At 44.6% G+C, this 27,699-nt stretch overlaps 3 protein-coding genes across 9 annotated transcripts in view; 2 read left to right on the top strand and 1 right to left on the bottom strand.

Annotated features, from left to right (window-relative positions):
• The window catches only part of PDE3B (phosphodiesterase 3B), a 109,838-nt gene extending 101,277 nt beyond the window's left edge, over positions 1 to 8,561 (top strand). The window contains exons 20-23 of the transcript XR_005106572.1: positions 365 to 462; positions 1,854 to 2,009; positions 3,126 to 3,188; positions 7,852 to 8,561. The gene's annotated coding sequence lies outside the window, so the exon portion shown is untranslated. The remainder of the gene's footprint in view (positions 1 to 364; positions 463 to 1,853; positions 2,010 to 3,125; positions 3,189 to 7,851) is intronic.
• LOC119154993 (vitamin D 25-hydroxylase) lies at positions 397 to 9,379 on the bottom strand. Of its 3 annotated transcripts, XM_037403093.1 has the most exons (6): positions 9,280 to 9,379; positions 7,085 to 7,230; positions 6,166 to 6,307; positions 5,252 to 5,884; positions 1,889 to 2,218; positions 413 to 614 (listed from the first exon to the last, which is right to left on the bottom strand). In XM_037403093.1, the coding sequence occupies exons 2-6, from the start codon at positions 7,172 to 7,174 to the stop codon at positions 439 to 441; spliced, it is 1,371 nt and encodes a 456-aa protein (XP_037258990.1). In that variant the 5' UTR covers positions 7,175 to 7,230; positions 9,280 to 9,379; the 3' UTR covers positions 413 to 438. The 3 variants fall into 3 exon arrangements, with proteins under 3 accessions (XP_037258992.1, XP_037258990.1, XP_037258993.1); XM_037403095.1 differs by lacking the exon at positions 9,280 to 9,379 and having other exon boundaries at positions 397 to 506; positions 7,085 to 7,541; XM_037403096.1 differs by lacking the exons at positions 7,085 to 7,230; positions 9,280 to 9,379 and adding an exon at positions 8,629 to 8,977.
• Positions 9,380 to 10,624: 1,245 nt separating this feature from the next.
• Positions 10,625 to 26,576, top strand: CALCB (calcitonin related polypeptide beta). Of its 5 annotated transcripts, none has more exons than XM_037403101.1 (5): positions 21,173 to 21,246; positions 22,318 to 22,413; positions 22,728 to 22,859; positions 25,638 to 25,822; positions 26,082 to 26,576. In XM_037403101.1, exons 2-4 carry the CDS (start codon positions 22,328 to 22,330, stop codon positions 25,795 to 25,797), a joined length of 378 nt encoding a protein of 125 aa, XP_037258998.1. In that variant the 5' UTR covers positions 21,173 to 21,246; positions 22,318 to 22,327; the 3' UTR covers positions 25,798 to 25,822; positions 26,082 to 26,576. The 5 variants fall into 5 exon arrangements, with proteins under 5 accessions (XP_037258995.1, XP_037258998.1, XP_037258997.1 ...); XM_037403100.1 differs by having other exon boundaries at positions 25,635 to 25,813; XM_037403099.1 differs by having other exon boundaries at positions 25,635 to 25,822.
• Positions 26,577 to 27,699: the final 1,123 nt, after the last annotated feature.

Below are 27,699 nucleotides of genomic sequence, written 5' to 3'. Positions count from 1 at the left end.
TAGCTATGTAAATTTAATGGAGAATTATAAAGAACTGCTTAGCTGGAATAACGTAAATGAGATTTCCACACATGAGTTGGAGTATAAACATTTTGAGCCATGTTCTCCATGTTTATAAAAATATCATCTCAAAGTAAAATGGCCTGTTAAGTAATAAAGTATTTAAAAGCTGAATCAGAAGTTGGATTCAAAAGAGACTTCTGGAGTGAAAACATGAGCTTTAAACACAGGATGTGTTTCACGTTTGTGGTTGAGGGTTTTTTTTTTGTGAAAACCAAGTACAAAGAAGCTATTAAGATGTGTGCAGTCAGAATTTATCTGCAAGTCCTTCAAATCTTTGTTTTTCTGGCATGAACACATTTAGAAATAGAAGGCAAAGGGGATCCTCTGCTGCAACTTGAAGCATTGTGCTCCAGCTGACAATCTAGATGCTTCTCTTCACCGTCTTTCTGCACAGATGAGGTATGGCTGTGGTTGTAAGGTCATGCCTAATCTTGGTTTGAGATCTGGAATCACACCATGAGGAAAACACAGGTGAAATCGTTGCAGTAATGAAGTAAAAAACAAAAACATTTCCATTCGAGCTAGTTGTTCTCCAAGACAGTGTCTTCTTCCTGGATTGAAAAGAAGGTTTTGAAAAGACTTAAAATGTGTTCAATTACATTTTCACTCTTATTACGAATAAGAATGGTCATTTCTGTGTTCTAAGAGGAGCTGTATGAACTTGGTGGTAGCATTCTGTAAGAGAGGATAGGTGGTAATTTACAGCAAGAAACAGATTTTAGAGAACTTGTTCCTCTCGCTACACAAATGGCATTGTAACTAATTCTGTCAAATTTATTTAGATAAGCTATTAGCTCCTTTATCTTGTCTTGAAGTGCCAATCTAGACAGAAGATGTCTTTAAAAAATGATACTGTGAATTTCAGCCTTTGTTCCCTACTGTTTTCTTAATTACATCTACTGCCAGTCATTATTGCCTGGCAAATATTGTAACTTTCTAAGTAGAAAGATTCGAAACAAGTCTGGATAATGACTTTAAACATTAGTTCCCATTACTAGTTACAGTGAGTAAACGTGGTTGTGGAAGACACAGGTGAATGGATAACAACATCTGGAACTGGTAAGGTCAAACAGACAAAAAGAAACATAATAAAGGTAGGTTTCATCAAACATAACAGGCCATTTAGATCTAGTGTATCTATTCCAAGGCAATTGTCTTCTCTTGTCTCCTATTTTTCAGAGCAAGAGCACCCCAGATGAGCAAACTAAGTCACACTCTACACAAGGCTATGTCTTTCTATGGACTGCAGAGGTAGCCCTGGAAGTTAGTTTATAAGGAACGCCTAATTTTTTAGGTTGATAATTGTATGTAAGGTAAATTACCCACTCTTACAGGCATCAAAAGACAAATCCATAATAATTTAGGACTCCCAGAATATTTCCTCAGGTCAGAATGAAGTGATACATGCTGAGCCCCAAGCTAGTTCTGAATAACGTCTGCAATTTCTGGTGCTGATCTAACTGCTCCAATTTGAAAGCTGGTTGTGTAAATCACCTGTATGTAATGACTGTAGCAGCAAAGGACTATTAATTATGAAAGAAATACAACTTATGTACTGCAATAATATAAAATCTATAGACTCCTCAGATAAGAAGGTATCATGCTTTTTTGCTAGCTTATATATAATAGCGAACTCATCTATATAAAAGATACTGTGCTAAAATGTATTATGTCCAAAGTGCATTATATTGAATACCTTTAAAATAGCTGTTTCATCAGACTGTGGATATTTTACATCCGTCTGTCCATTCCCGATTTATTGCCATCGCTTATATGTTATACCTCTCTAGATTTATGAAAAGGAACAGTGGAAGAGATCACTTACCTAGTGAAAAAGGAATAAATGCATCTTTCTTGACAAACTGCCCGCTGCTGTCCAAAAACCTCTCAGGAAAAAACACTTCTGGATTGCTCCAGTATTTTTCATCAAAATGGACAGAGTAGAGGTTTGTAATGACTGTAGTGCCTTCAGGAATAGAATAACCACGCACAACAGTATCTTTGGAAGTTGCATGAAAAATACCTAGTGGAACTATATTACAGAATCTTAGTACTTCATGTAGAACAGCCTCAGTGTATGGCATTTTGCATTTCTCTTCTAAGGCAGGCATTTTGTTTGGGCCAATGACTAAATCAATTTCTTTTTGAACTTGCCCTGTTAGGAACATGAATAAAAGCTGATATTTATTGTGTAATATAATTTCTTTTTTTATTTAAGCTATAACATATATAGATTTTTAAAAGGATACTGAAACATGAAATATCCTACATAAAATGTAGTAGCTTATAAGCTTTAAAATTTAGATTCTATATTCCTTATCCTGTTACTAGGAATTGTTACTAGCATCTATACCAGTAATGTTCATTTCAAAAGTAATTATCCTCAGTAAAATTGTAGTTTAACATACTTTGCTTTGCTTGTGTATATTTTTATTTCTGGAGCTCTTCAAAACTAAAGGAACAAGCAAAAGACTGCAAAGATAAAATACATTAAGTACTTGAGTAAACACAGATAAGACTGAAATTAGCCACTTGAACTTTCCGTTGTCTAATTCTGCTATGATTCTTCAGAATTGTCACAATGTAAAATCATTCACTCTTAAGATGAAAATATCTGATACAACACTGTAAGATTTAAGAGGGGCAAGAGTCTGAATCTAACTGAAAAGGAACAAATCCAATCACTGGGTTTTTTTAAGCTATTTTAAAAATAAAATTCACAGGTTATTTAAATAATCTCAAAGGCACTCAAAACTGTCTCATCTTTTTCCCGATACACTTTCTTTGCTGAAACTGCCAAAGAGCTCCTAAGTAAAATAAAGTCACACTTCTACAATTCATGTGGAACCAATAATGCAAATCTGGGCAATAGCAGAAAAATTCTACCAGAAGAATCACCAGGTTTTTCAACCTAAAGTGACAACATTCCACATCAAAATTAAGAGGTGAAAAGCAGCTTAGTTAAACTACATTCTGTGATGTAGTGGTGTATCGGTGTGTGTTGTAATACTTGGACAGAGAAAGTCTAAATAAAGGTAACAGTAATTTTTATTTTTATCCAGGTGAACTGATCTTGAATCCAAACTCATTGTATCACAAGATCTGAGATGAGAAGATTATTTTAGGTAAGTGGATCTCTACAAAATCAGCTAGTGCATAGGAGACACAAAACTACAAAGTTTTTTTGATCTTTTTTGAAAAACAGTATCTTGGTCAGATCGTAATAGAGCAGGAGAAAGGATGTTCTTGTTTTAAGATGTGACTATTGTTTGTGAGCCAGGACAGACTGATCAGAAACTTTAAGTGGACCTTTCTGCATTCAGGGTTTTTATATGATGTAGAGTGTAAATATATCCTTGTGACTAATTATGGCACCAAATAAATTTTTAACTAAAATATGGACAATGTATATATGCATCCTAAAACTTGAGTACCTATAAAATCGGATTATATTTTTTTCATTTTATTGAACAGTTTCCTTTTATGGTAGTTTTTCTTATTACACTATGTAAAGCACATAGATGAATTAGTAGAGCTCAGAAGCATAAAAGCAACATTTAATTTTTTTATACCTTTTTTTTAAATCATCTGAATTACACTGACTGGTTAAAAGTAGAAATTGCAGTTTTAATCTTCTACAAAAGAATTATTAGCTGTACTTAGTGAGCTGAAGCTACATATTTCTCTTAAATATATTCCTCAAAGTTTTTAAAATTAACAACTCAAATCTATTAGATTTTCCTTTTAATCCTAGAAGAAATTTTTCCTATTTTTTAATCTTTAATCAGTTAACTCATGTTCAATTAATTAATCAACTAATTAGAAAAGTTGAGTAAGAGGTTATGGCTCTCAGGAGATATTTAAGCGAACTTTGGTTCTACTTGCTTAGCCAGATATTTTAACGAGCTCAGTGAATAGCAGACTTAAAATAACGATAATGGCAGCAACAGAAGAGTTTTGGCATCAGCTTCTTCGTGTAAGCAGAATGATTTTCGGTTTACAGCATGTCAGGCTTTGACGTACTTTATCATCATATTTCAATTTTCATTTTTTTCAAGTAAAGCTGTATTTACCTTATATGTAAATATAAAATTTGATCTCTAATTTTAGATAATATAATAGATACATAGATCAATATTTTAAAATCTAAAAACAGATACATAGATACACAATTGCGCTTTTTCCACCCGATTTGAATTAGAAATTATTCTAGCTGAGAAAATCAGAAGTCATAGAGGCATGCACCTACTACCAGAAGAAGAAAATGGAATCTTTCATACATAAAGATATCTGGTTCCTATGCAGAACTTCAGATCTCAACAGCCTTCTAGCTACAGGCAGTGCTGTTATCCCCATTCTGAAATTATGATGGTGGTGAAACTGATGTTAGAGCAATATTCTTTGGTCAAAGTATCAGCAGTACCTTTCAAAGTTATCCAGGCTGCTCTTTCTCCAAATACTGAAAATTCCTAGTTGAACTAAGCACTGCTAAGGCTTTGATAGGAAAAGGGAAGTGGAGGCAGGAAAAAAAATAAAAAATGACTGTTCACTTCTAAAATCCAAACTTCTGCACAAAACATCCGGGCTGACATTCAGACATCTATTGCTGTCTTTCTTCAAAATGACGGTAATACATCTTTCTTACTTTTAAGTGCTATTTTTGTTCTTCCAAAAGTATGAATATACATGTCTATAACATGTAAATCTGTTGTGAATTGAGGCACTTAAGGAGAAAAAAAAATTGTACCCAAACTGTTAACTACAACCTGATTTACATTTTGCTGGTGGTTTTGCATTTTTAATATAATTTATTAGTTTCATATTTTATTGCATTTTCTTACTATTTATTATTAACTACACAGATTAGTACATCTGCCAACCAACATTATGCCTCACAACACTAAATTTAAATATATTAGAAATACTTTATTAATGCTTCATAAAAATTATTTACAAAATAATATTCTAAGATTTTTATCATCATGCTTTACTTTTGATAGCCTCTTCATGTACATATAAAATAAGCTTCCCACCCCTGTCTATAGTATATTTGGTAAATGATACAACAGAATAATATACAAACCTTCCTTTTTGGTTACAACTATGGATCACTGCATCATTTTTAAAAGAGCATTTTAAATTTGCAATAGGAAAGTGTATCAGTTCCTCAAAATGTCAAAGTTCTTACCTTGAATGTTTGGATAAAGAGCCATAAATAACACTGCCCATCTTAAAACATTTGTTGTGGTTTCTGTCCCAGCTATGATGAGTTCTCCAACAGAGAAAATTAAGTTTTCTCTTGAATATGTAGATTCTGGATCATTTTCATTGCAATCCATCTCATCTAAATATGCATCTACAAAATGTCGAGGTGACTGAGGCTTTCTATTTTCAGAGACACGTTCAATAAGGTCTTGAAGAAAGTCATATACTTCAGCTGCATTTTTAAACAGCTGCTGGTGTTTCCCAAATGGCAAGATACCGATCCAAGGAAAAGCATTATATAAAAACACAGAAGCACTAGCAGCTAATTCAATATTTTCACTAAAAATCTCAATCATGTGCTGAAATTCAGTATCTTCATATGTAAAACGTTCTCCAAAAATAATCAAATTAGTAATGTTTGAAACAGCATTTGTTATCAAGTGCTTAAGATCAAATGGTCTGCCTTTGTATGTATCAATGGCATCAAGAAAAAAAATAGATTCCTCTGAAATTTTGTGTTCAAAGGACCTTTGTCCGTATCCAAAATTTCGAAAAGTATTTACAGCTAATTTGCGATGTTCTGTCCATCCTCTTCCATATTTACTGTTCAGTAAGCCTGAAAAAATATTTTAACACAGTATTTTATGCAGTGGGGTTTTTTCCCCTGTAAGATAAGATAATAAAATTATTTAAAAGGACAAATAATTATACACATCTTGCTATGGAGCATAGTCAGAGAGTAACAATTCTTTCCAAATAATATCTTTAAAGAAGCGTCAAGTATTTTGTGGAAGGAGATAAAGAGGTAGAGAAAATGGCTAAAGCAAATGTTTCATGTGATCACAAACCTATCTATTGGACAAAAATTACATTTTTAGATAAGACATTAGCACTTACCTCCCATGTTTGTCAGCTTCTTAAACAAGGGAAGAGATGGTCTATCTGCAAAAATTTCACTTTGATGAACAAGGCATTCCTTTACTGCATCATAGCCGTTCAGTACAATAGCAGATATACCTCCCAGATCAAGACTGAAGATCTTTTGAGGGGGAAAAACCCACAGAAATTGTAAAAATGCTATTACAACCAAAACTTAAGAACAAATAATGAAAATTAATAAAAACAAGTAATGAAAACGTGAAACAAGACTTAACATCAATGCAAAATACAGACAATGAAAACGTGAAACAACACTTGACATCAATGCAAAATACAGACTTGAATAAACTTCAGCAGGGCATACAGGTAACCAAAGGTGATCCAATTGTGGCGTTACACAGTAGAGTCTGTTGTGAGCTAACTTACTCTGTCAAAAGATAAAGTAAATTAGCCCATGCTACATTCTGTGCCTTGCTGTGCACCTAAAGTGACCAGCTCTCCAAAGTCAGGACTGGGGATGCTTTCCTAGTCATTAAAAAAATGTGAGTTTGGTACGACAATGTATGTTTTTCAGAAAAAATGTACTGTCCCCTAACATTAGTAGATATAAGTATATACTTACAAGTCTATAACATAACCTTATTAGATATAAGGTATAGTTTTTATACAAGAATTAGAAATAAAGTACATATTTTGTCTACTTCCCTAATCTTCTCAGACTGTTTCCACAGGAGGGAGGTAAGCTTTGCTACTCCTCCTCCCTGCCTGCGTAAAGGTAAATTCCAACAGCTTAATTTGGTTTAGGGCACTATGACTGAAGCTACAAGTTTGTATTACGAAGACTTCCAACAACGGCAGATACAGAAGTGGTGTCAGTTGTGAAAACAACCAAGCTGCACCCAGTCCTTTCTACCTCTGAAACTGGACACCAGCTTACTTTGCACAGGCTCCCAAAGAACCACCAGGTGATAGAAGTGAGAGCCATGATGACAGCCAACAAATGACAGCATAGCCCAGCTAGTCCCATCTCCCATTTCCAGAGGTGGTTAGCACTAGATGCTGTGGAGAAAGTTGCAATACATCCTGCAGAGGGCACATACAGGATAAACAAAATGAAAATCTTAACCTAAGTTTTAAAAATTTAAACCGAGGCTAGACTCGATTGAAATACTACATCCCTTTCCACACTTTTCTTAGCATTATAAATCTGTATTTTTACCTATATAAATCTCTAGTTTTCCCTTCATCTCAGAGCTGTTGACCTCCACAATATGAAATAATGTTAGCGTAATTATACATTCTATGACAGCTGGGTTGTCACTGAAAATGTTACCAGGCATTGGAACAGGCTGCCCAGGGAAGCGGTTGAGTCACCATCCCTGGAAGTGTTTAAAAGCTGTGTAGGTAGCTGTGGCGCTTAGGGACACAGTTTAGTGGTGGACTTGGCAGTCCTGGGTTAATGGTTGGACTCTGATCTTAAAGGTCTTTTCCAACCTAAATGATTCTATGATTCTATGACTATTTTGTTTTAGTGAACTTGATATTTTCACTGTTATAATGGCTCTTCTTTGTTATGTGACAAGGCACTCCTGGTATATTTCCACAAACCATTTGTGAGTTCTCTATACCTTGATCTTAGCTTATTCATCTTTCTTCCAGTGTCATAGATTTTTTTTTTTAAATCCTTTCATTGTATTTTTTCAGAGCCCCCCAAATCCTGATGCCACCTTCAAGTTCCCTCCAATTCTGCAGGATCCTTTCTTACAGCAGGTGACTGGAACTACATAAAGCATTCCAGGCAAGTAGAAAGCTTAGTTTATTGGATGACACATTTTCCTTCCTATTTCCATTCTATTTGTCCTAGTATTTTGCTTGAAACACATTTACTTTTTTCTATTGCCAAATGAAACAAATGAATCCTTTTGTTTCTGCCATTTAGCATCCTTTTAATTTGTGCACTTTGCTTTGCTTGTCATTCAGAACAAGACTGTTTCTCCTGTAAGTTTCATAAATGATCTGGGCAAAAGCATTTGACAGACTTAAGTTCTAGGAACAGTTTTATTTGCTTGTTAGGGGTGTTATATTTAAAAAATTCTAGCAGTTTGAAAGATGTGATTTTCTAGACAACACATCGTTTGTTGGACACAAAGCACAGTCTTTCACAGCCCTCCAGTGAAAATCCTGTGAAGTAAAACACCACAGGTGATACACATAGCCTGGAGATGTACAGGCACGCCAAAGGGTGTCCGTGCTCACCCACCAGCTGCTACCAAAGCGTAACCTCAGTGCGTGTGTGTTTATGTACGTGCACACATACACACGTAGAAATGCTAATACCTGCCTGCCTTTCCCTGCGGGATCTAGTTTGGGTTTAACTGTTATGAAGCTTCTAACAATAGACTGGTTGCTTGAAACTGGCTGATGAGAAGAGACATCTGATGTATAAGAAAATATGGGGAAAAGGAAAAAATCCATTCTTACATAGTTATTTTAACAGACTGCCGGTATTCCAAACATCTCACTGAAGATACTTTGAAGCAACGCGTTTTCAGCGACAACGTTGCATTAGCCAAGTCCCTGCTATTTGGCTGCTGTAACTTCGTTAGTTTTAAGCCGTCTTGGCGTGTCCAAGACGTGCGGGACGCCGCTGGCGAGTGACCGTCCCTGGCAGCCCAACCGTGCCCCGAACGGGCCGCCCCGAACACCAGCCGCCCGCGGGAGCCCGTCACGCTGGCGGCTCCGCTCCGCCCGCACCCCCAGCGAGACACCGGCGAAGCGACACGCGTTTCCCCGCCGCCGCTTGCACGGTTCTGCCCGCGCCTTGCGCTCGGGCACCGGCCGGCCCCGGGCCCCTCGCCCCGCTCCCGCCAGCCGGCGGGGGGCTCCGCTCACGGGGCCGCCGCTCCCCCGGCGGGGCGGCCTCTGCGAGCCGGGGCCGGGACCGCTCCTCCCCGCCGGCCGCACCGTGCTGCCGCTGCGGGGCCGGGCTCCGCGGCAGCCCCGGGATCGCGGGCCGGGGACAGCGCCCGCCAGGCTGCCCCTGCCCGTGCCGCCCGGCCCCCGCGCCGAGCCCGCCCCGCTCCCGCTCCGGGGCCCCCGGGGAGGCGGCAGACGCCGCCGGCGCGGCGGTACCTGCCCGTGGATCTGGCTCTGCCGCCGCATGTAGACGTGCGGCTGCTCCGCGCCCAGGGCGTGGATGTTGCCGACGAGGGGCAGCCCCCGGGGACCGGGCGGGAAGCCGGGCGGCCGCCGCTGCTTCAGCAGCTGCCGCACCACCAGCGCCAGCGCCGCCGCCAGCGCCGCCGCCAGCAGCAGGAGGCAGGCGCCGCTGCCCGCCCGCCGCGCGCCCGGGCCCGGGCCCCCCGCCGCCTCCGCCGCCGCCGCCGCCGCCGCCGCCGCCGCCCGCATCGCCCCGCGCCGCCGCCGCGCCGCTTCCTCCCGCCGCCCCCGCGGGGCGGTGCAGCGCCGCCCTGTGCCCGTTGGCCCGCGGCGGCCCCGCCCCTGGCGTCACGGGGGCCGGCCCGCCCCGCCCCGCCGCCACCTCCCGCGGAGCCCCGCGCGCACCGGCCGCTGGCGCGGGTCCTTCGGGCTCCTCGGGCGCTGGAGCGGCACCGCTCGCCCTGCGCTCCGCGCAGTGGCCTTGGCCGCTGCGACGCGTCACCGGCAGTCACTTGCTCGCCGTTAAGGCTCGGTGGAGGAACAAACCCAGCTTTGCGATGTCCCTCCCAGAGCCCCTTTGGATGTGGGGAGCCCTGAGCCGGTGCATTCCCGCGGCGCTTCCCGCTGCCCTTCCCGACCACAGCACCGGGCAATCTGCCTGGCTGGCGGATTGCTGCTGGCAGCGGGGCGGGGGGCAGCTTCGCAACTCGTGCCTGCAGCTCCCCGTGCTGGGCAGCCTTTCCCCCATTCTGGCGCCGCTAACTGATGCCAGTGCTGCAGCGGGCAGTGAGAAAGGGCCTGGCGTCCCCAAGCTTGCAGGCAGCCGAGCACAGAAGGAAATGTCCCTAGTTCATGGACCAAGCAGTGAGGAAATCACATATGTAACGGCGTAAGAGCTATTGTTACTTGGCGGGATGATGCCTTAGGAAAGGGGGCTCGAGTTGCTAGAGAGGCCAAGGTCATTTACTGCAGAGCTAAGAAAGCAATGCCACGTGCAATGTGACATCCTGCTAAAACACTTTATAAATCACGTTTGTTTCCATTCGTGGTGGTTTTGCTCTTCTGTTACTGCTGTTTGGCAAGCAATTTTAGGTATAACAGAAGTATTCCTGCCCTATTAAAACTTCTAATCTATGTGTTTCCAACTTGAGATTTCTTTTTTGTTGATTTCAGCTTCATTCATACATAGATTCATAAGAGCGTTGATAAGATCCAAACTGATAAAGAATTTATGCTGATGAAGTTTGTTAGTAACCTGACTGATCAAAATGCACTATGTACTTGACGATCTAACCACTGAATGCTTAATTCTCAGTACCCTCCTGTGATGGGACATTCTGCTTCGAATGTGGCGATGCTGACCTGAGAGTACAATAGCACAAAAGCTGAGGAAGGCCCCAGACGTTGCAGAGAATGTCAAGAGCTCAAACACAGTAAAGGCCATTGCTTTGGGTGTACAGAGAGGAGGTAAGAGCTCTGGGTGCAACAGCGGAACAAGGAGAGGAGCTGGGAAGTGACAAAGTGTGGCTTTTTGGCTGGTAGTCTGGCTGCAAGGCATCTGTGGGGCCTCAGGGCAATCAAATGGGTTATCTGGGCACTTGCTCGATAGAGCAGGAGGCTACAAGGTATAAAAAGAGAATAGGATTCAAAGGATGTACTCACTCATGTTTGCCTGGGGTGGGCAGATGGACAAGGAAAGATAAATGTCACGTGTGTGTTACAGAACAATACACCAGTAGCTTTTCATGAAGGAAGTGCAATGATGCTGACCCACTTTTCTCAGCCAGAGTTGTTGATGCCAGTGTGCTGTCATGCATTGAAGGCTGGTTGGCTGGACCAGGGTCTGTGCTGGTTTCTATGGGTCAACACAGTGAGAGACTCTGATTTTCAGGTGAGTCTTCATGCAACAAGTAGCCAATTTTATTTGCCTCAGCATCTTTCTTTGTCCTAGCTGCCAAACGCCTGTAAAGCATGTGTCAGTGCCAGCGTCCTATATCAAAATCTTACCCAGTTTGGCAGAATACAAAGCAGTGTCTTGAGCACAGCTGGAAGTTTATCACTCTTCTTCCAAGTTATTTCTTCTATCCTTTCTTCCAGTATGATACTGCCTGGTGTCTTAACTGAATTCCTTGGACCATACCTGCAAAAAATGCCAGTATTTCAGTGTCAGTACCTTAAGGCTTCTCAACAGAGGGCAAGAGATTCAGGACCTCAGCTTGGCTTCAGCCGGAGGCAGAATGAGGAGAAATGGCTGAGGATTAAAACAAGACATGCAGTGTGCTTAAGCAGTTGTGCTGAAGCATGCAAACTCAGATAGATATAAACCTAATTACTTACCTTTAAACGAAGAATGGGTCTCCAAATACTTTAGCTCAGCATATTCAGGTGAGTAGAGGTACACAGACTGGCTGGTCAGAAAACACTTCGAAACAGTGTGAGAAAGACTAATTCGTAGTCTACAGACGATTATACAAAATTAACTTGTGAGATGAAATTTCTGTTGATTACAGTGGGAGTAGAAATGTTAATGTGTCAGATACATCATACAATTATATGGTGTATGTTATGGTATATATGCGTACGGTTACTGTTGCAGTCTCAGTTAGAAAGATGTAAACTATTTCCTGTCTTCAGAAAAAAGAGGTTGGTACTTTTTTCCCCTTATCCTCCCCTCGATAAGATGATACTTGAATAGTTATCAAAGTGTCTGAGGACACGTAGGAAGAGGTACTATTGCTTTGATTGATTTTAACTGCTTATTTTCAATATTCTGTTATTTAAGTGTGTAATAGTTCACATGCAGCCAATGTTTTAGATGATCATGATTTCCAGTGCATCTGTGTAAGAAAAGAAATGAAAGGCAATTGACAGTTTTGGCAGCAAGCATTTTGAAGGGGAAAAAACAGGAAAAAAATAACATAGGAAAGACCCAAGAAGAGAAAAAAAGATACAGAAGAAAAAGTCCAAATGTTTGGCTAAAAAGGAAGGAATAGATTTGTATGGGGAAAAAAGCAGACAAGATTTGACCGTTATCTTCAAGCAGTCAAAACTGACCTTACGGTAGTGTTTGAGCCTTGGTGATGGAGAAGAGAGGGTGGTGTTATCCACTGTAACAGGAAGAGAAACTGAAGAGCGTGATTGCAGAACAGTAAAATCTGTTTTGGTCAAGCCAAATGCGAAAAGGTGGTGAATCAGCCAAGATCTGAGAGTCTCTAAAGAATGCATGATTAAATGGAGGAAAAAAGGGCCGGCATGGATAAATATGAATGAAAGTTGTCAAAAGTAAGTGATAAATGAACCTTTGTGGACAGATCAAATCACTTACGAATGCAGGTTTAGGGATGCAGGACTCCAGTGGCTATCCAAGGGCAGGAATCCTTGCCAGTTTCTGACTGATTCGTTCATTCTTTTTTCTTTCATTCCTCCGGAAGTGTGGGGGCAGCTTGTGCTGAATTGCTTCTTTGGGAAGGTTTTTCTCATCTTAATCACGGATGATCAAATGAGCAAACTCAGGATGAGTAAAGGGGTTTTGATTTCAATTATAAAAAATGATGTCTGAGTAAAGAAACCCATTAAAGCCCGTATCTTTATTAAATTCTAAAACATTCTAGTCATCAAGATTTACAATTACTTTGCATTGTAAATTCAGTAAGAACTTAGAGAAGACAATCAAGTAACAGGAAATGATTGTGTTCCTGTCTTCTCAAGAAAAACAGAAAGCAATTCTTTGACAGGGAGTGACTATACATATATATACATAGCTTTGACTTTTAAAGAAATATATGGAGAGACGTGTCTGTTCTTTTATTAACAATATTAAGATCCTGATGATAATTCTATTGTACTCTTGTGAAAAAAATTAAGTACTTTCCATGGTATCTCACAAACTTGTATTCAGCTACAGTTTCAAACAGGCTTTGGCTTTCTTACTCTTTAGCATTGACATTGTTGCTGCACTTCTAGAAAACAAGGTAAACCTTTGTCAGGCTAAAGTGCTTTCCATTTCTGTAGTAACGTTTCTTGTGCAGTGAAGACATGCCATTACTTATAAAATGTTATACAGGGAAACAACTTCTTTACGGTCAAACTCGAAGAGTTGCAGTCAACAGCTTGATGCCCAAGTGGAGACCAGCAATGACTGGCATTCTTCAGGGGTTGGTGCTGGAACCAGTGCTGTTTAACATCTTTGTTAGCAGCATGGACACTGGAATTGAGTGCACCCTCAGCAAGTTTGCCAATGACACCAAGCTGCGTGGTGCAGCTGACACGCTGGAGGGAAGGGATGCCATCCAGAGGGACCTTGACAGGCTGGAGAGGTGGGCCCGTGCAAACCCCATGGAGTTCAATAGGGCCAAGTGCAAGGTCCTGCACGTGGGTCAGGGCAATCCCTGGCACAAACACAGGCTGGGCAGAGAATGGCCTGAGAGCAGCCCTGAGGAGAAGGACTTGGGGCTGTTGGTGGGTGAGAAGCTCGATGTGACCCAGCAATGCGCGCTGGCAGCCCAGAAAGCCAGCCCTATCCTGGGCTGCTTGAAAGAAGCGAGGCCAGCAGAGTGAGGGAGGTGATTGTCCCCCTCTGCTCTGGTGAGACACGCAGCCCCAGAGTACTGCATTCAGCTCTGGGGCCCCAACATAAGAAGGACGTGGACCTGTATGAGCAAGTCCAGAGGAGGGCCATGAAGGCGACCAGAGGGCTGGAGCACCTCTCCTGTGAGGACAGGCTGGGACAGCTGGGGTTCAGCCTGGAGAAGGCTCCTTTTAGACCTTACAGCTGCCTTCCAGCACCTAAAGGGAGCCTCCAAGAAAGCTGGAGAGGGACATTTTATGATGGCATGTAGCGATAGGACAAGAGGGAATGGCTTTAAACTGAGAAAGCATAGATTTAGGTTAGCTATTAGGAAGAAATTCTTTACTGTGAGAGTGCGGAGGCACTGCAACAGGTTTGTGCAGAGCAGCTGTGGGTGCCCCATCCCTGGCAGTGTCCCAGGCCAGGCTGGACGGGGCTCTGAGCAACCTGGGCTGGTGGAAGGTGTCCCTGCCTGTGGCAGGGAATTGGAACTGGGTGACCTTCAAGGTCCCTTCCAACCCAAACCATTCTATGAATCTGTGTATCAAAGCCAGAAATGTGAAGATTTTGTGCCTTTTCTTTGAGGGCAGGGCAGGGAAAAGAGATCTGTGTAGGTGTATGTAAAACAGGCATGCTTCTCACTGAAGAAATGAATTTTGTAAACCCACTGATGAGTTTAGAGTCATGTGCAGATCTTATCTATTACACTCATAGCTCTTTTTAACACACCTATATCATCATAGTGAGTGATCGATTTCTATGTTACAATTATCTCCTTAGCTAAGCCTGTAACGATGTTGGTGCTTTACAGATTTGCTAAACCAGAAGAACACATCTAATAGTTTCCCATGTGAATCTGGTGATCGGTTGCTGAAAAAAACCGTTTCCTTTAATCAGCATCCTACTGTGCCTAAACATTTTATGTTTGTCAGGCAGACACAGAAAACTATGACACTGGCCCACAGACTGTAACTTCAAAAATAGTTTTGGCGTATTTGACTTGCTGGCTCTTTCAGAGTATACTTGGGTCCGTTTTATGCATAAATTTAGAAATTTATCTTTTTAATTGATAGTCTTATATGACTATTGTTTCCCAGAAACTCTGCCGTAAGTAATTAGCCAATATTATGTCCTAACAGGTGTTACCTTCATGTGCTATGTACCAGCACTGAAAGGAGAGAGATCTTTTTTGGTCCTTGATTTAGCTGAAGGTACAGACTAAATCGTTGCCCTTGCACAAATTCCTCTTGTCAAGGATCAAACAATTAAAACAGCCAGCTGAGAAACAGTTGCACCCAGTCCTCATGCAGTGGGCAGTATAGAAACAGCAGGGATGTATAACTGTAGTACCTAACAGTGCCAGGACGATTGTGAATGGTCCTGGAAGGGACTGAGGAAAAATGCCAAGTTACGCTATGGCTTGATCAGACCTCAGACCTCCACCCTTCTTATACCCTGTAAAGAACAGGCACGGGATTAACTTGAGGACTTAGGATGTAGTTTCTCACCATATTTTTGCTGACACGCTCTGATGACATGTAAGATAGCAGCGTAGCACTTGTGTAAGCAACCAAATCAGAGTTTTATAACTACGCTATTGCTTAACAAGGTTAATCTTCTGTTCTGAGGTTGTTTTCCAGATAAGGAGTTCAGCTCTTATTTTACCTGCAGAATGCATAAAACTGAAGTGGAAATAGGTGCCGATTCTGAAATATTTTCAGGTTTCCCCCACAGTTCGTCCCCTTTGTGCTACCCTGGTAACACTGCAGGGCTGACCCCGGCTGTGTTTGGTGACCTGTGAGTTCCTCTTGAGGGGTTCCCTTTGTCAGCCTGGGACAGAACTGGGTCTGGCTGGAGCATGGCTGAGGTTTGCCAGTTGTCAGAAGGTGGGAGCATCTTGCCAGGTAGCGTGAGATGGGGCTGGAGCCTCTGTGAAGCTGCTCAGAGCCTGAGCTGCAGTAATGGGAGACAGAAGGTGACAAAGCCATAGCCAGCTTCCTTGTGGTCTGCCCCTTCTGCCTTGTCAAGCAAACCTCAGTGCAGGACAGCGTGGCCCAGTTTGTTTTAAAAGATATTCCACACTGGGTTTTGAATATGTACAGGGAAACTGCTGCAAAACCTGCTGCAGAAAAGCTCACTAGGAATGTTTCAATGAGATTAAAACACTGCAACACTGATCTTCTGACTAAAATGTCTTCCATACATCAGTCTGGAAGATCTTCTAAGGGATATTGGAAAAAAATTTGCTTCCAAACTGATTCATAGATTTCTCAGTAATTGGTTCAACAGCAGTTCCACTTTCTCAACAGTAGTCACTGAAGCAGCCTAAATCCGGATTTAACATTCGCTAAAAAGGAAAAGCTTTAGTGTTGGGGTCTATATCAGTAATCTTGTTCTCAAGAAAGTACTGTGTTTTTATAACAAAAAAAAAAAAAAGGCTTTCAGTTTTGGGCCATATTCAAACTGAACTACAAGATGGGCAGGTAAAATATTATTTGTGTGGATAAGCTTGATGTGAGCTTATTCTGAATCTGCTTCTGGCCACCTGGAGGTTATGGAAGCAGAATTAAGCAAAGGATTAGACCAATTAGGGATGTAAGTTTTGCAAAAGCAAATGCCAAAAAAAGATTGGGTGACGGTGAAGGTGTTAAGTTTTAGAGTTTAAGCCCATCTCTAGCTATTAAAATTACAGAATCACAGACATTTGAGGTAAAAGATATGAAGAGACCATATCTAGCTGATTATGTTCCTTCCCCAGAGCATATCAGCTATACATGTAATTCCTGATAGTTTAAGACTACCATGCCATAAACTCTCCAGTGAAAGATATGCCATATCTGCAACGCAACCTGGTCTTGTATGTCATTGATCTCAATTGTAGAAAGCTCTTTCTAATGTATGGTATCTCCTTTGTTGCCTTTTAAGCCCATATATCTTTGTTGTTTCGAATGTAGTACCAGAGTGTAGATTGTTACTCTTCATGGCAGGTTTTTATATTTTTGTTACCACATTTCTCCATACTTTCTCCTGTTAACTGTTTCCCTCATCTTCATGTTTGTTCTCCTAAATCATGATATGGGATCTCTGATAACTCTTACTGGTATTTTTCTGGACTTTCTCCAACTTGCCCAAGCCTTTCTGAGGGATGGCATGCTGTCCCGAACAGAGTACACTATCAGATCTAGATCTTATCAGTACAGTGTAAGGATTGCCTCCTGGGCCTTAAACATGATACAGCAGCTAATAACACCTTGCATGTACAACAGCACGATGTTGTTAACTCTGGCTTAGCTTTTATCATTTTCTGCAGAACAGATTACAATGAAATGTTAGGAAGATGCTTTCACAGGGGCTCAGCAGTGCTCACTTTCCCCTATGTGACTTGTAGAATCTTCTGAGGTGGCAGGGGTTTCTGGCTGTTTGTGGAGACAGGGTCCTGAGTTAGGTAGACTAGGCATCCACCAGAAACACTGATAAGGAACTCCTCAGCTTCTCTTCATAAAGAAAGACCATGTGATTTTTACAGCTGGTTTTATCATGAATTATCCTTATCTGCAAAAGGCTCAATTAGGTGCTATGAAGAACAAGCTTAGAGAGTGTAGAGACCTTAATCGTGCTCACCTCCCACAGGAAGAAGTTACTGTCAGGTGGCTCACGGCGTCGTCACTGTCTGCCCTTTCCTTTTTGCAGGGTCCTCTCTTGTCAGATAGTGAACCATTCTGGGAAATGGAAATTTTGTCTGTGCAGCTCATGGTCCTGTCTGTCTTGAAGAACTACATTTTATTATCGAACAAATATTTCAACATAATATATAAATGTGATATTTTTGTTTAATAGCATAGTAACATTTAAGAACCTCACTGCGGTGCCTATGGCTTGTTGACATAAGGGCAATATTTACAGTTGAAAAAATGGTTGCACTTGAAAATGTATTGGTTAAATAATATCAAACAGAATACTGTGAGAAGTTGTAGCTAGTGTAGAGAAAGTCACTTTAAAATAGGACAGATTTTTCTTATTCCCTACAAATTTAAATAATTTTGTTTGAAGAGGAAATTCCTTTTACTTAGAGCTGCAGGTTGCATATAACATCTGATTTCTTTTAAAAAATAATAAATTCAAGCCATTCCATAGCTCTTAATTTCATCTGCTTTGAACCTATACCCACTTATTTATACGATTAGTTTACCTGACATATTATCAGGCATTGAAAAAAGCAGAACAAGTTCCTTGGAACAGATTGTTTCCGTAAATGTCTTGCTTTTCTAGTGCAGTGCTCAGATACCCATGAATACTTAACCTCTAGTTTTGCATTTATCTAGCAACATGAGACCATTATCTTGTGAAAATCCAGTATCTTTTTAACAGCTTCAAAAACAGACAAACTGGTCAATTGTCTTTCTTCTCCATCTTACATTTGCAAAAAGCAAATATATCTGGTGAGATGGGATGACGTATAGCTGAGAGGAAAAAATAGGACAAGCGTTCCAGCTGGGAGTCCCTCCATTAGCTCTGGCAAGGAGCAGCCAAAGCGCTTGCCAACATCCAAGTACTATTTCATCTATACGTGCACCGAAGTAGATCTATTGGCATTCATACCTGTTGCTTTAAATTTATGTTTCTTCCTGTGAAAGCTTAAAGTAGAAATGTTGGCATCTGAAATCCCGTAATCGCTGCATCATACGGGCTCCAGCCCGAGCCTGAGTCGCACTGGCAAGAGAAGGACTTGAACTGGCTGGAATCGACCACAAGAAGAAATTTAACTTTTTCCTGCCTGAAGAACTGAAATATGCTATTACAACAGAGTCGCCTGGACTTTTTAGGGTTAAAACAGGCATATTGTATGCGGACAAGGAGTAAATAAACCCCCAAAGGAAATGTGAACGATTAGCTGTTAACGTAGGAAGAGGAAAGGAACAGTGGAGTTAGAGAGAAAGAGCAATGTCTGGCTGGAAGCCTGATCGTTGAAGTTCCTACACGTTATTTCTGTTGGTGTAGCTGTGCAAGTCCCGTTAGAACAGCCAGAGCGGTGCTGAGCCCTGTCTCTGGGTGCTTCCCACGTTTGGCACTGCAAGCTCCGAAAAACGAGCTTAAAAATCGGCATAGGAGTCGTGGAAACGGAAGAGATTTAAAATCAAATACTTGAGCTCCTTCTCTCGGAGGATTCCCGTGACGAGCATCCGTACGATGGAGCTGCCATTTAAAACGAAATGTTCGCTTTGCCTGGGCGGGGGGCGGGGGGAGCCCCCCGGGAGGGCGGCCGGGGGCAGCGGGCAGGGGCCAGCCCCGGTTCCCGCGGGCACTTTGCTCGGAGCCTCCGCAGGGTGCCCGTGGGCACGGGGGGAGCTCGGAGCCGTGACAGTCCCCGCCCCGTGCGGTCCCTTCCCTCCGCTCCTGCCGGTCACCGGCCGGCTCGGTGCGCACCCCCCGCGGGCTGCAGCTTGTGAGAAAGCAACGAAGACGTAGAAAAAAACCCCAAACACTACTTGTGATCTGAAGGAAAACCAACCAAACAACAACAACCAAACCCAGGAGTCAACCCCAAAACCTAAACGGTTTTGCAACCGGCGTTCGCAGAACGGGGGCGGGGAGGCGCGCAGAGCCCGCCGGCACGGTGCCCTGCGCGGGGGGGAGCGCGGACGGCTGCTGCGGAGGCCAGCGACTCGCCGGTGGTTTTCGGGATGTTCGTGTTCTTAAACTTCAAAGCTAAAACCGCATCAACAAAAGAATCGCCGCCCCGCGGCTCGCCCGGGGTTTATTCGCCTCCCGGGCAAACGCACGATTCCTGCCGTCGGGAGCGACCCGTAACACCGGCTGCTGCACAGGCACAACCGAAGGAGCGCGGCCGGTGGCCGGGAACGCTCGCCCGTCCCGTCCAGGTGGCGAGAACGAGCGAGACGGCTGCGCTCGCGGCCGCGCAGCGTGCGCGGGGCTCCGCTCGCCGGGGCCGGGGGCCGCAGCAGCAGCGGCAGCAGCAGCAGCAGCGCGGGCCGTGCCGCCGCCAGCCGCGAAGGGCAGGGCCGGGAACGGGCGGACCCGAGCCGGGGGTCCCGGGGGCGCTCAGCCCCCTCTCCGGCCGCGGTCCCTTGCCAGAGGTCGAACAGCGCTTGGGCACCCCCCGCGCGGCGGGGGCTCGCAGCGGCGCCGCCCGCCGGTGCCGCCGTCTCCTCGGCAAGCGCCCCGCGCCCCGCGGCGGGCAGGAGCGGCGATGCCGGCCCCGGGGGCGGTGGACGGGCCCTCCGCCTCCCGGCGCCGCGGGGCAGCCGGCCCGGCCGCTCCGCTCCCCTCCCCGCGCCTCGTGCCGGCGGGCAGCACTCTGCCGCCACCCCCGTGCCGCGTCGCCTGTTCCCGTGTCGCGGGCAGGGCGGCCCCCCACCCCCCCGGGTGCCTGCGGCGCCGGGACAAACATCCTGCGCGGGCAGGTGCGGCGCCCGCGCCGTGACAGAGGGCCCTCCGCGGGTGATGGATGCACGGGGCGGCGGCAGCTGCCGGTAATCCCGGCCGGCGGGGCGCAGCGCTGCCCCGGGGGGAGGCGATCCCCCCCTTCCCCTGCCTCTTCCGTGCCGGAAAGGCGCTGCACCTGCCCCTGGAGTTGTGTGGTGATGATGACGATGGTGGTGATGATGGTGGTGATGGTTTCCTCCAGGACCGCGGAGTTAGGCGGAGGCGGTGCGGGAGCTCGGCCGGGCGAGCGCGGGGAGCAGCTCGGTGCCGCCGGGGGCTGCTCGCGGGTGCCGAGGGTCCCTCGCTCCGGCCGGCGGGGTGTCGGCTGCACGTGCGGCCTCCCCCCGGGAGGCGAGGGGGTGCGGGGCTGCAGGGGTCACGTCCGCACGCAGAGCCCCCGCCGCGCCGCACGCCCCCGGCCCGGGCCGCGGACGCAGCTGGTGCGCGGGCCCGGTGGGCGGCTGGGTACAGCCGCGCTCCCCCGAAGCCGCGGCGGCTGCCGGCCCCGGGGGGGAGGGGGGGGGGGGGCGGGATCCCGGGCGGGGAGCGGCCCCGCTCTGCAATGCGGTCCCTCCGCTGCAGAGGTCGCCACGCGTGAGCGATCCCGCGGGGGCGTGGGGCCGGGCCGCGGCCGCGCCGAGTGTACGGCCCCCCCGGCGCCGCACCCCCCCGCCGGGTTTTTTTTTGTGAATGGGACGCTCACGGAGCGGGACATAACGTCACCGCCGAGCCGGGCTTGGCGGCCAATGGCGGGCCGGGCCGAGGCGGGCGGCCGAGGCGGTGATTGGCTGGCGGCCCCGCGCGGGCGCCCACGCAGGCTGCCGCGGCGGCAGGTATAAAGGGGAGCCGGCGGGCGGTGCGTGGTACCGCGGCTCGGCGGCGCCACCGGCATCCTTCTGCGCACCGCACCGCTCCGCGCCGCACCGCCGGTAAGCGCCGCTCCGGCCCCCGCCGCGGCTCCCTGCATGGGGCGGGCCCCGTCAGTCCCTGTCCTCTCCGGGGCTGCGGAGCTTTGCGTGGTATTCCCTTCACCCATGTGCTTGTGGGCACACGCGTGTGCAAGGAGGCGCGCCGAGGAAGGTGGGAGACAGTCAGCCCTGATCCTCTCCTCTCCTGTCCCCTGCCGATACGGCGTGGGGTGTCTCGCCGGGAGTGCCCGACGGCTGTCCCTGCACAGCCCTCCGCCGTGCCCGGCCGGGCGCGGTGCCGGTGCCCCGGGAGGAGCGGGCCGGCCTTGGGAAGGGGTCTCCTCGTTCTGTGAGCCGCGGCGAGAGCCGAGAGCTAGCAAAAATGAGGCTGATGTGGTGGTTGATGAGCTTGTCTGAGTCTAAGACACTGATGCTGTGAGAAAGAGGTGTATCTCAGGACAGGTATCTTCAATTATATATATATTCTTTATTTTTTTACAGGTTTTGTTCTTATGACTATTTTTATTTATCTGTTTTCTGGTTTCAGAGTAGAAATAGTTATTGGAATTGACATACTTAATTCTTACAGTGTAATCTGAACTGGGATATTAGCATGCTAATGCCAAGAAATAAGCAGGTTCAGGTAAACTAACGGTGCCACTTCATTCTTAAAAATATTAAACACTAAGCATTTCTCTATTTTTGTCTTGTCACTGGTATCCTACAACTGTACTCGTTTGTGTTGGACATGCTGGCTGTGACATTGCGTGCAGTGATTAGTCAGAGGAACGTGTTTTTCACCAGTTTGAGGGGATGTCTGCATTAAGTTGAATGCAGAAAGCTGTACAGAACTGCAGGTCTGAAAAGCTGCATTTTTATCCCCTGTAATAGTGCTAAGTTATCTTAAAATTCAAAGAAAACCGAAGCATGACAGCAATAATCCAAAGAAATGGGAAGGTTCTATTAAAAAAAAAAAAAAAGCTGTTAGTATTTGTGCTACTTGTGGCTAGGAAACGATGACCTCTTTAGTAGAACTTACAGGATTGAGAGGGTTGGAAAACAGCCATTGCTTGATGTACCTCTTTGTTGTAGAGAGGAAATCATGGTTATGCTGAAGATTTCATCTTTCCTTGCTGTTTATGCCTTGGTTGTGTGCCAGATGGATAGCTTCCAGGCAGCCCCAGTCAGGTAAGAGCCGGTCCTGCTGCTGAGTGCTGTATCTGAATGGTATGAAAATATTTAATATTCTTTAGAGATCTAGGAGGGAAACGGACTACAGTGAATGAGACTCCTGCTTTCTCCTGCTGCTGTTCTTGACACTGTGGTTCTGCTATTACATTATAAAACTCCTAATGCTGTGCATGAGGATGGTTTATATATTCACACCAGTGAAAGAGACTGTCAGTGACTCGCAGTAATGCATGACAAACCCCTCTCTCCTGCGCATGGCTCTCTGCAGCAGTAGGGGTTTTATTCATCCTGGTTTGCCTGTCTCTGCTCAGACCTGGCTTGGAGTCCGTAACAGATCGAGTGACGCTCAGTGATTACGAAGCTCGGAGGTTATTAAATGCGCTGGTGAAAGAGTTCATACAGATGACAGCAGAAGAGCTGGAGCAAGCCTCTGAGGGAAACAGGTAAGGACTGCAGTCCTGGGGCAGGAGAAGGGCAGTGGGGAGGTTGTTGTGTCTGAAATTAAGCAAAAGCCATGTGAGCAGACCCTCCGCCGGTCAGGATTCTTATTTTTCTTTTCTTGGGGTTATGGTTAACTGCGGTCACCTAACTGGTAAAAGATGATACTGCAGAGACATCCTAATGTTGGTATCGGGAGAATGGCTTCCACCTAGTTAACTGTCTCTATCTGTCTTTTACAACTGAAAGTGGAGGGTGATTTGAGCTTGAATGAGGGGGTTATGTTAAAATGTGGCAGCAAAAGGTATGTCTTCCTGGTGGGAGTGTAAGGGGCCATTCAGCCACTCTTGGATTCTCTGTCGTGAAAGTGCATGCTGTTGTAAGGCATGGAAAGTCCCTGGCAGAGGAGACGCGTTCCTCCTAATGCACGCAGCACCACTCTTCCCCTGTAGACCAAAGGCATGCAAGAGCATTTGCATTATCCTAACAGGATTTGTATTGCAAAGCATGGTGGTGGTGTACGAGAGACTGAACAGCATGCTGAACATGGGAAGTAAAAGTTCCTGACCTCTGACTATGAGCATCCGAAAGGCTAACAAACTTGCTTTTCAACAAAGTTGAATTCTTTGAAAAATAGTGTTTTCCTTCTGACTGCATTTGTATGAACTTTCCTTGCATGGAATGTGATGTGGAGGGTTTGGTTTTTTTTAATTAACTTTTAAGTTTCTTAAATTTAGATATTTATCTAGGGAAGAAATGCATGAATGTGCATGTTTGAGGTTACTCTTCCTTTGGGCATGTTTTTTTTCCCCCCTGCAGCCTGGATAGACCTATTTCCAAACGCTGTGCCAGTCTGAGTACTTGTGTGCTGGGCAAACTGTCTCAAGAATTGCACAAATTGCAAACTTACCCTCGCACTGACGTCGGGGCTGGAACTCCTGGCAAGAAACGAAATGTGCTGAGTGACCTGGAACATGAACGCTATGCAAACTATGGGGACCCCCTAGGAAACAACTAGACATGCTTATTTCTCCCCTTCTCCCTTTTTTTAACCTGATGCATGTGGATCTAACTTTGATTGCTAACTTTGCTATGTTCTTTTGATTCTGTTTTCGACAGAGAATGTTTGAGATGGACCTAATGTTAGGAAGACAGAGAGCATAACATGCATACCAAGCTAGGGGGGAAAATAAATAAAAAAAAAAATGAACAGCACTGCCTTGACATTTCAAATGATTTTCTTGGACACCGATTAAAAAAACCAAAACCTAAACAAGGCTCTTCATTTCTGGCTGCTAAATGTACGAGTAGGCTCTTCTTTTGTGCTTGCCCATGCACTTGTTCAATAAACCTATTTTTCTAGAAGGATTAGATCTGCCTGGTTTAACAACTTGTTTTAGAATGTGAGATTTCTAGGTAAGGCTACAATATTTTTACAAGTTTTCTTAATGTTCAGGAGGCAATGCCAGTAATTCTAGAAAAGCTGAAAGAACTTAGAAACTGAAATTACACACATACGTCCATATGTACTGATGTAATCAGGCCTGCATGCAATCCTGTTAGTAAGGATCCTGAGAAGCAAAGGAATCGGGAAAGGCTCATACAGATTTGTTCAAACTAGAAATGTAATCCTGTTTAAAACTGAGTACTGAACACTTCCAGGTAAGAATTTTGTGTTCTTTTCCTTTTTCCTTCTTACTTTACAGTAGGTCTTTACACTAATATATTAAAAACTCAAGTGTCTTTGAAATATTTGTATTAAGTCAAAATGATATATTGTAGGTGAATTGTAAATTAAGGGACAAAGGCAGACTTAACAGTTCTTCTGTTGCAGCTCTGCATCTATTTTATAATTGGAGATCTGTTCCAAAAAATTGGCATGATGTTCTGAACAGTATTTTTGTTAACATTAACAGACTATCTCGTAATGCTTATCTGAGGAAAAAATCCCTTCTACTGCAGGAAAACGTCATTGCTTTAATAGAAAATTCTTTAAGCAAGGACTGTGTGAATGTGTAGGCCTTGAAGTCCCCGGTCCAGCAAAATTATTAGCTGTAGGCTGAGCACCACAGATCTGATCCTGGTGAAGTCTGTGAACCACTCCTGTGGTGAAGTGCTGTAGCAGACTGAGGTCTAACCCCAGGAAAGGGGAGGGGGTGTGTGTCCCACATTCCCATTAAACACATGGAAGCGGCGTGTTTGTGCGCGGTTCAGCTCTGCAGGCAAGCAGTCAGCTGCTGTGCCAGTACAGCCCCACCAACACCGCTGACAACGCCAGCACCACTGACTACTACAGGGGCTTTATTTCCTGTGTTTTCTGGGTGTTATGGAGCATGGGTGTTGAAGTGACAGGTTAAAGATGGGTGTCTGCTACTGTCCTGCAGCAGCACTACAAACAAAAAGCAGGTGTAAGCTTTTAGAGGGAGTGGGGGCTGGTTAAATCTGGACTTCTCAACACCTCTGTTGGTCATAACGACTTGCTGGAGGCAGGCAGCGGCTCAGGCGGTGCTGAAAATTGGGCTTGGCTTAGTCTTCAGTCCAGTTGTCCAAGAAAGGAAGGGCTCAGCTGCCTTTTGTAAACTGAGCTTGGAAAACATGGAAAAACATAGATGCGTCCTTTAGAGCCTGCAAGCTGTGCACACAAGTTGCACATGCGTGCTGCACAGCAAGCCTGTTTCTTCTTCCATAGAAGAATATTTCCTAGGTGTAGCATCCCTTGATGACATTTCATTGTATGCCGGGTGCATACTGTGGGAACTAACTCTTTACTTTTGGAAAAGCAGTGTAACGGCACAGAAGAGGGCGTGCAACACAGCAACCTGTGTGACCCATCGTCTGGCGGACTTCCTGAGCAGGTCGGGAGGAGTGGGCAAGAACAACTTTGTACCAACCAACGTGGGATCCAAGGCCTTTGGCAGGCGAAGAAGAAGCATTCAGATATAAAAAGCGGAATGATAATGTAAATATGGTAAATACATTGCAATAAGCAGAATCTCCAGTGCAGGCAGCCTGTGGCATTACCAGAATTTTAGTTTTGCTGGATGAGTAACAGTGATAGTCTCTCAGAAAGCAGGGCAAGTAACAGTAAACTTTTATAGATTTCTGCTTGGATAACTAGCTTCACCGTGTGTTAACTGAATGCAACGGTTTGGTTGGAATTATTTGCTTATTTTACCAGTAACGTTTCATTATCAATGTATTGGTAACTCTGGTTTTCTTTCTTTCAGATTGCCATGAAACTGAAAATTCAACTTTAATTTCTAATGAAAGCAACTCTTCTCCATGCTAAAGACAGCTAAAAAGAAGATTAATTTTGCATCCTAATATTGAAAATCTTTTATTTAAGACAAATGAAAACACATCTGTTATGTATAGTACAAGAGAATCTAGTTATTAAAGTTAAATTATTGTATATTCTTTTTATATGCAACTCTATTTCAAATAAAATGTGGCGGCATCTATTATTTATTTATCTTCCAGCTTATGTGATCCATGTTACTTATCTTGGCATTACTGCCAAAAGACTCGGGGATTATACTAAACTGCTGCCTGGCAAGGCATATGTGTATTATAGAGTGTGCTGTGCCTTGATGTAAAACACTTAACTAACCTGATTGTACAGTATGTTTAAACAAACCAACCAACAAACCCAAACAAACCGGAACACTTCAATATTGTATCATTTGTGAATTTACACAAAATTAAAAAAAGTATTTTAGATACACTTGGATTGAGAAACTGATTTTTCATTTGAACACCCACCAGAAACATCTGGTACGAAGCCAGCATCATTGCAGATCAGATGGCCCATTGATCTGCTACAGTCTTATTCACTATAAATACCAGGACTGGAGTCAAAAGTTCAGAACAGAAAGAATAGCTGCCTTTTTATATATCTTGATAAAGCAGTAGCTCAAAAAAAACAACTCCAAAAAGACACCCGTTAGTGAGAATTCTACTAGAAAAACAAAAAGAAGCTACAGCTACATGTAATAAAACCATAGATCTAAACTTCAGGTGTGGTTTAACCCTGTGTTAATACTGGATGTAGTTCAGATGAAACGGCCTGACATACTTTGTAGATTTTTGTCTGAGGTTAAAAAAGTGAATTGGAAAGGAAGAGGAAAAGGAGCTAAGGAAATGTGCGTTTCTTCTAAGCAATCCTGAAACAGAGTCTATTTAGGGATCAGGGATAAATAATTAGAGTGAGTGGAGAAGAGGGTAGCTGGAAGCAATCCACAGACTTCTGAGTGGTGCTGCCAACTTCCTCCTCAAAGCTGCTGCTGTTTCACTTTAGTAGCTGAGTCAGATATTTGTTTAGATTTGTTTTGTGCTCCACAGTGGGACTCTAAAATCTGCTTCATCAGTTCAGGTGAAGATGATCTCACTGTGCAAAGTTGAGGTTAAGGCTCTTACGATATCTCTGTCTGTCTCTGCTGCAGGTGTAGTAGCAAAAAGCGAAGTGTGGTCAACCAGATGTAGATATAGCCAGTAAGGCCGCCCCACGATGCCGCTTCCATACCATGCTCATTCGCCACTCTGATTTTACTCCTTGGGGAACATTTCAGCCCTGGTAAGTCAGTGTACAAAGCAGACCGTGTAGAGGATATAAACCAGTCTAGAGGGAAAGGTTCTAGCGCCTGAATGGGCAAAGAAGGGATGGTCAGACTTGGCTTGCAAATCTGTTGCCCAGAGATAGTCTCATGCTTTTTTCCATTTTCCTCTGAGGTATCTGAGACTGGCCGCAGCCGGGCACCCTGTACCCAGTGACGGACTGCTGCCCTGGGTGTCTCTGAGCATCTGGTTGGGTTAAGCCCAACTGCCAGTTTTGGGGCCCAGAAGCAT

This window comes from Falco rusticolus, chromosome 10 (assembly GCF_015220075.1).
Source record: "Falco rusticolus isolate bFalRus1 chromosome 10, bFalRus1.pri, whole genome shotgun sequence".
Taxonomy (NCBI): Eukaryota; Metazoa; Chordata; class Aves; order Falconiformes; family Falconidae; genus Falco; species Falco rusticolus.
Note: the sequence above shows the minus strand (reverse complement) of the source record. Positions and strands in the feature narration are given on the sequence as shown.

Excerpts from the sequence above, each read along its gene's own strand:
- LOC119154993 (XM_037403093.1), bottom strand. The coding sequence starts at position 7,174 with ATGGGACTAGCTGGGCTATGCTGTCATTTGTTGGCTGTCATCATGGCT. Across the intron at positions 5,885-6,165 it reads GAAGCTGACAAACATGGGAG|GCTTACTGAACAGTAAATAT; the intron begins GTAAGTGCTAAT and ends ATATTTTTTCAG. Across the intron at positions 615-1,888 it reads ATTTATTCCTTTTTCACTAG|GAAGAAGACACTGTCTTGGA; the intron begins GTAAGTGATCTC and ends TTTTCAATCCAG.
- CALCB (XM_037403098.1), top strand. The coding sequence starts at position 22,328 with ATGGTTATGCTGAAGATTTCATCTTTCCTTGCTGTTTATGCCTTGGTT. Across the intron at positions 22,414-22,727 it reads TTCCAGGCAGCCCCAGTCAG|ACCTGGCTTGGAGTCCGTAA; the intron begins GTAAGAGCCGGT and ends GTCTCTGCTCAG. Across the intron at positions 22,860-23,673 it reads CAAGCCTCTGAGGGAAACAG|CCTGGATAGACCTATTTCCA; the intron begins GTAAGGACTGCA and ends TCCCCCCTGCAG.